General features: G+C 46.5%; 1 protein-coding gene across 2 annotated transcripts in view; it reads left to right on the top strand.

The window, feature by feature from the left end:
* The window catches only part of strn (striatin, calmodulin binding protein), a 65,927-nt gene that overhangs the window by 31,423 nt on the left and 24,162 nt on the right, over positions 1-10,342 (top strand). For both annotated transcript variants that reach the window (XM_036522489.1, XM_036522478.1), the window contains exons 2-4: positions 3,112-3,215; positions 8,108-8,181; positions 10,245-10,329. In XM_036522489.1, coding sequence (XP_036378382.1) covers positions 3,112-3,215; positions 8,108-8,181; positions 10,245-10,329 — 263 coding nt within the window. The remainder of the gene's footprint in view (positions 1-3,111; positions 3,216-8,107; positions 8,182-10,244; positions 10,330-10,342) is intronic.

The following is a 10,342-nucleotide window of genomic DNA, read 5'->3' as shown; positions in this document are numbered from 1 at the left end:
CTTTTTTTTGAGGGGTGAGGGAAAACAGGAAGGCTTGCTCTCTTTCCATTGGTCCTGAAAGGTGAGGGGGCGTAGATGGATCTTATTGGCAGGTGCTTCAGCGTGTTCTTGCTGTTGCAAATGTAGCAGTCAGAGCCCCCCTGAGCGGCATGTGTGGGTTGGGAGAGGGGATTGTGGGATAGCACGGACCGGCTTGGAGGGTGGGCGGTGGGAGCTGCTCATTAGCTCTAATCAGCCGTGGCTCATCAGATGACAGCATGGCTTTCTAGTGCAAAAGCTCTCAACTTTCTATTGTTTTTTTTTTTTCCCCTTAATTTCCTAGAAGAAAATATGCAATTGTGCAAGATGCTTTTGTGCCCCCTTTTTAGTAATCGGATTAATGTCATTGTTTGCTGTCCCAGTGCTGTCTGGGGCAATTATTCACTCAGTCAGTCAGAAGCTGCCAAGCATTACATCACTGATGGTCCATCAGCCTCGATTTGAGACAGAAAAGGCTTGAATTAAACATGGTATATTGGAGCAAAATCAGAAATTCTTCTACAACATCCCTTCACAGAGTTAATTTCAGAACAGAATGTTTTTTCCAGGTGGGGTAGAGATTACCCAGGTATGTATCTCTTCTCATGAAATCCTTCATGATCCTTTGAGAGAGACTGTGATCCCCACCTTGCTCCCTGATTCAACTGGATATCAGCAAAACGGGTCTCTCTGCACAAGAACCAACACAACCTCAATCTCCACCATCATTCCACAGCCCAGAACAACAGAGCCCTGAGTTTATTTGCAATGGGGAAGGAGTCCAAATCTTGCAGCAAATTTATGAGTCTGGGCTCTAAAGTGATTTGTGTGCGTTGATCATGAGAAACGGAGAGAGGGAATTTATTTAGAGAACGTGTTTCAGCAATCGCAGGTCCTCCATTCTGTTTCCCATCAGCCCCTCTGGTTCTGGGCTGATAGGCTTTGTTCCAGCAGAGAGGCTGGGGCGCTGCAGCTCTGACACACTCTGCTCTAGGCACGCCCGCTCTTGTGTTTCCTGTTTTCTTGGGATTTTAATTTACATCGTCGTGGTTTGCCGTAACATGTACATCATCTCTGAAATGGGAAGCCACATTTTGTGGAATGGCGCTATATATAAAAACAGCAAGGTAAACACAGCGCGATATGTGAACATGATGCAGCAGCTGTGAAGTACTTTAATGAGGGGCTGTTTCAGTTTAGAGAGAACAGAACAATGATTGCACCATGTTAAGACAATATAAGCGTAACCGCAAAGGGTAGCGAACGGGGAGATGAGAAGCAACAGGCTTGTGGGTATTTATAACTTCACAGCCCGCTGGCTGCGGAGGTCGTCTGTGTTGCTCTGTTTAGACTCTGACACGAGGTTCTGCTCCAGAGCGTGCCAGGGTTGTTTGGACACCCTGCGGTCTAACGTTCCTGGTCCAGGAAAGCTGTCTGAATGTGGGAATGGGTGACATAACTCTGACTCATCACGGCTGCATCACAGCGGAGTGTCCAAATAGTGTGTGTGTGTGTGTGTGTGTGTGTGTGTGTGTTTGTTTGTGTGTTGGGGGGGGCCTTCCAAGCTGCCCTTGGAATCTTGTACTACCTGATTCTTTGTTGTACAGTGCACAGTGGATGCTTTGCTGGTTTATAGGAATTTGAACACGCTTTAAGATTCACTTAAAGTCCAAATGAGGCAGAAAGAAGGCCAGAATTTGCAAGGTAAAGAGCAGGGTTCTGGGATTGATTTGTTTTTATCCTTTGTTTCCACCCTCCCCCCCCCCCCGGTTTGTTCTTACACCACTGTCGCACCAAAGAAATAACCCCAATGCTCACTTTCTTTTCCATGTTTTTTTTCTGTGCTACAAGCGTTTGTCTGTCCCTGAGGAGAGATGGTAAAGAATACACATACAAATGCACAGAGTAGGTGAACTCCTTTTCCAGGTCACTGTTAATGAAATCTGTGCTTCTTTTCACCTGTTTCTTTTTCCCTTTCTTCAGTCATCTTTTTCGTGGTTCACGCGGCACTGCGGTAATTTAGCAGAATTCGAACATGCCTTGTTGGCCGAAGTAGCCCTTGTCGTGTTGCACAGACCAATTTTGGCTGCGTTGTGTTTTTGGGACGTCAGTGCTGAAGTGCTTAGGTTACGGTCCACATCCCACACCGTGATAAATCTGTCATACTGCAGAGAGGTTGCTAGAGAGGCCCTGTGGCCAGAGGTGTGGATTGGGAGCTGTGGTCTGTCACCACTGTGACAGAGAGTCTGCAGAGAGTGCAGGGTGGTTTCTGGGATCCCAGGGAGGGGGGCAGGGCCTGCAGAGGAGGAGAGGCAGAGGCAGAGGCCTCAAGGCAGAATTTGTCCGTATGTGTTGATCTAGGACCAGATTCAACAACTGCAGTTCTTACCTAAACCATTATAACCTAAACAGAAAAACTGGTCCAGGATCAGCGCTTACAGGCAAGCACCCAGAGGCTCCCGCTGGCCCTGAGCAGTGGTCCCTGTCTGATCTCCGAGTGAGTGCAGCACAGGTGGTGCTGCGGCAATCCCATCATCCCCATTGAAACGCAGTGAACATGGCGGATGAAGTGGATGTTTGGAGAGGATTGTGCTGAAATGTGAAATGAGAGGGAACGCTGTATGAGAATTGAAGCACTACCGCTGCTTGGTTTTGAGAGAGTCCTCCTTCTCCTATCTGGAGCTTTTGACAGTGAAGAGACAGGTTTTTTGTATTTCTTTTAAAATGATTTGTAGCCTTCACAAATATTCAGTTAACAATCTAAGAAGACATGGAAGGTGCAGGATTTGACTGGTTCAAACATTGGCGCTCTTCTTTGGTCAAAACATACAGTAACAATACCTGGGATAAACACAATAGGTGGAAGTAGTCAATAATGTACATTACACAACGCGTCTAGAGCTATATATCAAAGACCTAACGACAGCTCCGTTCCCTGTTTGGTGTTCAACACAGAGGTTTTGGTGAAAGAAAAGTGGTGTTTGTTTTCACCGACAGTACGGGCAGCATTCTCTGCGGGAGTGCCGTTTGCTGTCAGTGATTTCCTGTGTGTGCCAGAAATGTGCAACCGGGCTTTCTTCATGTCCCCAACAGGCGCAGATCGCCTTCCTGCAGGGGGAGCGGAGAGGCCAGGAGAACCTGAAGAAGGACCTGGTGAGGAGGATCAAGATGCTGGAGTACGCACTGAAGCAGGAGAGGTCAGCACCCCTTTCTCTGGTCTCCCTTCCCTCTCACACGTGCGAGGTCACGTGACACCACAGTGCCTGATTGGAGATGAAGTCCGCAGTTATAGGTTGCGGAGGGCTTTGGCGCAAGCTGGGGACTTGAAAACTTGGGAGATGAACAAAGCCCCCCCCCCCCGATAGTCTCTCTTTATAAGGAGCATCATGGGAAATGTTGTACTGTAAAGTGTCTCATCCCACCATGCAAGTTCTTAGTGAATTTTTCCCCCTTTACTGCAGTGAGTGCACTGAGTTATTTATCGGTAGGCCACATCTACCCGTTTTCACTTTGCTCTAATACAGTATTTCTGACCTAGTTACATGAACTGAAATCCAGCAGTCTGACTCATTCTATCTGGATTTGGCTGTGACGTTCGAGAAAGTGTCTTCAAAGTCTCTAAGGTTGAATTAATGGCAGAAATTGTGAAGTTAAATCCACCAGGTTTTTCGACACGAGCGAGTGCCTCATGAGCGAGTGTCTTTGTATTTGAGAATAGAAGAACGACCTGTTCTCATCACTCCTTTCATTGCATTGATCCACTTCCTCTCCCACTCACTGAGTCACTCTCTTCGAGTTCAGCACACAATTATTTACTTATTGTCTTTCAAACTTGGAACCCTGAAAAGTCTGCTACACCACACTACTCTGTGTGTGTGTGTGTGTGTGTGTGTGTCTGTGTCTGTGTCTGTGTGTGTGTGTGTGTGTGTCTGTGTCTGTGTGTGTGTGTGTGTGTGTGTTTAAGTTCCAGTGTGTGTGTGATAGGTGCTGTAAATGAGTGGAATCATAATCACCTCTTTATTTTCCGTGGGCAGCAGTCAGACTCCTTGAGGCTGAAGTGTGTGAGTTTAACAGGATGGCGTTGGCTCCCGTCTCTGTTGTGCTTGTAAAGTGATCTTGATGACTCTGCACTTTAATCACAGTAGGTGGGCAGAAACCGTCCTCTGGTTCATTCAGAGCCTCTCAGCAGCAAGGTCACTGTCTGATTTCTAGGAAAGTTCCCAAATTATTTATGCTGAAGAAACTTATAGCTTTATTTATGTTTATTCAAAAGTTAAGCGTACAGATTTTGGAGTGTTGATCAGATTAATTAATCAATCTTTCTCAAATAAACAGTGATATGCCTCAGTGACTTTGTTGTTGCACAAGCACTAACTTCACCTCATTAGTCAGTGCGGTTATTGGGCACAGGCCATGTGGAGATTTAGCATACTGAATGTCACGTCTGGGGAAAGTCAATAAGGAAAAACCATAGACAGAAACCCATTTTCCCCTCCTGTGAAGAGAGGAACATCTGCACGCCATCGGTATGTGAGAGGCTGGGCTAAGTCAGTGTACTCTCGCCTGCTGCTTTTGGTACTCCCAAATCTGTGCTCCGTTTTCCTCGAAATAATGAGATCCCTTTCTTTTGATGTTCAGTGCGTAGTGCCTCTGCTTCACCTCCCTCCCAGGGCTGCACTTTACGCCCCCGCGTGAACTGTTCATGTCAAGCGTCTCCCCGTGGCTTCGCCTGGCTGCTGTGGGCGAGAGATTGGACGGTGGTGATGTCATCCACTCCCCCTGGACGTGCAGTTCGCTCACGGCCACAGGGCCAGGAGTTACTCAGATATGAGGCAGCGCTGCCTTTCCCAATGCGGAGAAGCGCTCCGTCGGTGTAGCCATTATGCTCTCACATGAAACAGAAATGCACCGCTTGTGCGAATGCCAGTCGAGAGCGGTGCCTATTTTGCGCTCCTTTATTTCGCACTTAATGAATTTGTGTTTACAAGCTGCTCTTGCTTGCTTCCTTTTTGCCTGACTTCAGCTTTTGGAAAAGGTGACCCAGGCCCTCCTGTGGGGCTGCGTCATGCTGTTGACGCGCAGCACTGGCGGAAACCGGAGGGGTCGCAGCGAGGAGATACTGGAGCGGATGAAGGGGTGACCGCTGCGTCTTGGGACGTCATCGTACAAGAATGTGCGCTTGGCCGGTCCAGAGTTGTTGCAGCTCTCGGACCCAGAAGTGGCCCTTAGACATCAACTTCCCCTCTCCGGCTCCATTTACCAAATATGTGTTTTATTTAGATTCTCTCAAGACTCTGGTCGTTTTGAAGCGGAAGATTTGGGGAATGGGTGGCTTGAAAGAACCTTCAAATAGAGAGAACAAACGCTGGCCTTTGGTTCCGTGGAAGAGACGGTCAGGGTGTGGGGAGAGTACAAACAGAACTAAATCCTGGTGTATTTCGACCATAATAAATGTGTTTGTACCTGCTGTTTACTTTCAGTATCGTTCAAAATAAGCAATATGGGCCCCAAAGGGAAAAGAGCAGGAAGAAAACCACTGGGATCATGCTGCGTTCATGCTGGCCTCTTGCCATTGTTGTGTTTCAGCGCCCTCACACGCCCTTGCCCCGGACCACGCAAGTCCGCCACCAGAATACCCACAGAGCGGCAAAAGGGGTCCACGAAATAGGGGATTGTCTTTAGGGGGTTGTCCCGTCCATGTGGCAGCTCCGGGTTCCCGAGCCCTACCCCTTAACCCCTGCCCTCTCCTTGTGAGCGTCGCGTGTGGCTGGCCACGTGGAGAACTCCTGACGCACCAGACAGGACACTGTGTGAAAGAGTGTTTCCACTCGCCACACTTCCCTCTGCTGTCGTTTTCACGAACCCGTCAGAGGAAGTGGAGCTGACGAGCACTGGGTGACTAACGCTTTCCCCCAGCATCCTCATTAATTGCAATGGGCTTTGACTTGGTGAAGGCCTGCGTCAGGAGAGCAGCAAGCAATTTGTTTTTTGTACTTAAAAACAAAAACAAAAAAAAAACAGCTGCCATTTTGCTACCCATAGTAGATGCATATGAGACTCTGAAGCAGAGGCCTGAAACACAGTGTCTGAGGCCCATGTGAGTGCTCATTACAAGAGAAGGCTGTGACTCCGTGTTCACCTCCTAAGAAGGGGGAGGGAGGGAAGGAGAGAGGCGAGACAGGGTAGGACAGAAAGAGAGATGGACAGACGGAGGAAAGAGAGAGGGGCGGACTGAGAGAGAGAGAGAATGATGGAGGTGGAGGGGACAGAGAAAGGGGGATGCATAGATGGGGGTTACAGAGTGGGGAGGAGAGAGAGGGCAGGAAGATGGAGCAGGAATCGTCAGCGTTCTAAGGGAATGCCCTCGGCGTCCTGTGGTTAAAGCTATCCGTGGTCAGTCGTGGTGACGGAGGGACATAGACTGTGCCTCGGGTAAAATGCCATTAAGCACACAGAGCGATCTAATGCACGACGCGCAGATTGCCTGTGAAATGGGCACAGCCTTCTCTGTTGCTGTGGAGTTAACTGTTTGATGGCATAGGCTGCCTCTCGACTGGGTCTGCTGTGTCAGACGGCGGATATCCCAATGAACCTTTGTTAACTTTGAACATACTGTGAAATCAAGAGTTTGTGTACACAAAGCTTGAAGGAGGAGAGGGCGTGAGCGATTCTGGAGCTTTAAGAGGTTTGAGGAATATTAATATCTAATATGTCCTTTGTTTTGATATTGATAGGGTTGTCCTGGGGCCCCTTGTTTTTTACAAGGCATAAAAAACATACGTGTCACCCTCACCCCAGTGGCCCCGTCATTTTCATACAGATCTGTGGGAATTGCAATTCAGCTGTGCTCGCTGTAGTGTTGTTTGCTGTGCTAAGAATTTAGTCAGTTAATGAATGCGTAATGTGATGTAATCCGTTTTACTTGTCCCACACTCAGATTTCAAGAAATAAGTGTGTGTGTGTGTGTGTGTGTGTGTGTGTGTGTGTGTGTGTGTGTGTGTGTGTGTGTGTGTGTGTGTGTGTGTGTCTGTGTGTGTCTGTGTGTGTCTGTGTGTGTCTGTGTGTGTCTGTGTGTCTGTGTGTCTGTGTGTGTCTGTGTGTGTCTGTGTGTGTCTGTGTGTGTCTGTGTGTTTGGGGGAGGGGGGTAGCAGGGAGGAAGTAGTAGGGATTGTCTGGGGTCCTATAGGTGATATTTTGTTGGCATCATGAGACTAAAACGCATCGAGATTAGGCTGGTTTTCTTTTAACAGTAAGACAGGAAGAGCGAGCTAGCGTGACAGATATGTTTACATCAAGACTTGGACATCAGTGCTTCCCTCCATTTCTTTCAAAGCTCATCAACTGGTGTGTGTGGAATGTTAAGTTGGCATAAAAAAAAAAAACAAATAAATAAGTAAAAGTGTTTAGTGTTGGCACAGTGGCAGGGATGGATTGAGAAACGACATTGCTTAACCTCCAGCACGTCTAATGATGTCTTCGGTTGCCTAGCAACTTGTCAGATTTTTTTAACACCTTTTAAAGGAATAGCAACCCAGCAGGATGTGGGATGTTCCCAAACTGTTAGCCAAGAATGAACCTATGGGTGGTGAAGGCTGTAGGTTTTTTTTTTTTTTCCAGTGTGACATGGAATCATGCAAACATGTATGATATCTGTGAAACATGTGCCAAATGTCTGTGGGATGTGTGGTGTCAAAATGAGAAGCTAATGCATTAGATTTAGGTAATTTCTTACTGAAAGTTGGCAATAGTCAGCCAGTTTATATCTGTGAATCTGAGGTTGGGAATTTTTGGGTTTGAAAGGACTACAGTGAGTATACTGTTATTAAAGCTTGACCCAAGACCCAGACATGATTACACAATACTTAATAATGCTGAAGTTAGTTGGCTTTTGTCAGTGCACACATCTGTTAAAATAAAAATAGTAGTCCTGATTTAAACTGCTATTTGTAGTTACTTGCTGCCTTCCTTGACATTGTGAGGCTTCTAAATGCAGCCAGCAGTGTGACCGTGATCTCTAAGATGCAGACAAGGTGTAAAAAAACGGTGGAGATCATGTCATTAAACCATTTCCTTTTTCATTTTTTTCCAGAGCGAAATACCATAAATTAAAATATGGAACAGAGCTTAACCAGGGAGACATGAAGCCCCCAAGCTACGACTCTGGTAAGTTCCGCTTCGATTCTTCACCTACATTTCACATTTTGAACTCGCGTTCGGCGGTGTGTACCTTTCTGTACGGCTCGGGTGGAAGAAGAACGCCACTTGTTTTGAAGGCCCTGTAGAATTCAAATACCTGCATGATGTAAACTGTCAAATTCAGAGCTGTTCCGTCTGCAGGAGTCCAATTACCCTGCTCTCCGCTTAGCAGAAACCACGGTGCAAACTTGCTCCAGCGCGTAAACAGGTGGCAGGGCTAGCTCTCGTGCCCAGTTCCCTAATATTTTGAGAGGGTGTTTTGCCAAAGCACAATGCGACGTTGTTGCCCTGCATGCGTGTCAGTGCCTGGAGGTGGCGGTCTGGCCTTTAACTCTCGCTTTTCAGACGTGCTGTTGGGACATGCCACACACAGCGCACACAGGACAGTACCTGTGAGAGAATGTTATCAGTATGTTTCTTTGGAAGGGATCCTTCTCCAGGCTCACACCATCCATGCACTTTCCTGAGGTTGTAGGAAAACGTTGTAGCAGTGCTGTTGGTATTTTGCAACAGCTTTGTCTGACCGTTCCATTTTACCTGGACAAACCCGACATTCAAAGCTTACATCCAAAGCCTACTCATTCCTAAGGTCCACGGTTTCTCTTGTTTTCTTTTTTGTTTTTTTTTAACTGCTACATTTTGTCGCATTCCGTTACTGGCCCCCATTTGTCGAAGACTAAAAATTGATAACTCCTCTTAATGGGATTCAGTAGGAGTCTTTCAGACTGCGTTTTCCCAAAGTAAACGCTCGTGTCGGTTATCGTGTTTTTCCAGGACACTCCTCCATTCATCTCCATATTGAAATTACCCGTGATGCGAGCAGCTTTGTTATCCCTATTCACAGGAAAGCGTGAGCACTCTTGTAGTGTTGATGAAGAGTGTGTGTGTGTGTGTGCGCTGTGTCTGAGACTGCCACTGCACCTGCCTGTGCTCTGATTTAGCTATGACCTAGATCCACCGCTCCTGATATCTCCACGGCTGCCCAGAGTCCTGGATTTAACCCTCTGGATTTTGTGGGCATGGCTTTGGCAAGTGATCATCATCATCATCATCATCATTTCCTAATCACGTGTTTAGGATGGGTACAGTATTTTCTGTTCGGAGCGCAGGCTTTTCTGTGTGGGTGTCTTTTGTTGTCAGATACTACTGTACGTCATGGACTTGGGAGGCACAACAAAATGTTTTCAGAATCCAATCCCTCTTCGCATTCATCAAATATGAATGTATTGTGTACATGTGAAAATGGATGAATGAAGCATTGCCATAAGAGACTTAGCCAGCCATTTGTAAGATTAATATGTGTATATAAATTCCTGTACATTCCCTGTTAATGAAAATCAATTCATTGATAGACTTCCTTAGGCACGAGTCAGTTATTACTAATGACCTACAAGGTTTCTGGGGTCATTTTTTGTATCATAGTGTAACTCGCTGTTTTGAACTACAGTCTGCGTACATTTCAGTTCTGAGATTTAAGTGCATAGCACAATACAGTGTTTGACTGCTTAAATATTTGGTCACAATGTTAATGACAAGGTTTAATTTTATCCTGGCAAATGTATGTAGCAATTACAGTATTTTTTTACAGAGAATTCATCACTCCAGGGCCTACAGAGTTTTTCTGTGCCTTGGTTTATTTGAAGACTGTTCTAGAATAGAATTCAATTAAGTGCTGCTTGAGCAGGTAGCTCAAGCCACCTTTGATACACCTCCTTTTATGGGCTTTTTAAATGGGTATGTGTCAGCATATTGTGTCACTTAGTGACAGCAGGTGACGTACATTTGATTTTTTTTTTTATATAATCCGTAATGTGCATTACAGTAAGTATCTTACAGTAAGGTTTCACATTGCAATAATTCTGACCTCTGACCCTCACAATCCCTTTCTAAATCTGGCCATAGTTGAGCGTTTGTTACTATTTTCACAGTGACCGGTCCTTGACTTTGCTGCGTAAGGGCGATTGTTGTTGTGTCTGGTGTGAGCCGCAGCATGGGGTAAAGGCAATGACCGTCTCCTTTTTGTCTTTCAGACGAGGGGAATGAGAATGAGAATGAGGTCCCGGGGCCGCAGAACAGCCAGCTGACCTGGAAACAAGGGCGGCAGCTCCTGAGGCAGTGAGTACCGCCA

The sequence above is a fragment of the Megalops cyprinoides genome, chromosome 1 (genome assembly GCF_013368585.1).
Source record: "Megalops cyprinoides isolate fMegCyp1 chromosome 1, fMegCyp1.pri, whole genome shotgun sequence".
Taxonomy (NCBI): domain Eukaryota; kingdom Metazoa; phylum Chordata; class Actinopteri; order Elopiformes; family Megalopidae; genus Megalops; species Megalops cyprinoides.
Note: the sequence above shows the minus strand (reverse complement) of the source record. Positions and strands in the feature narration are given on the sequence as shown.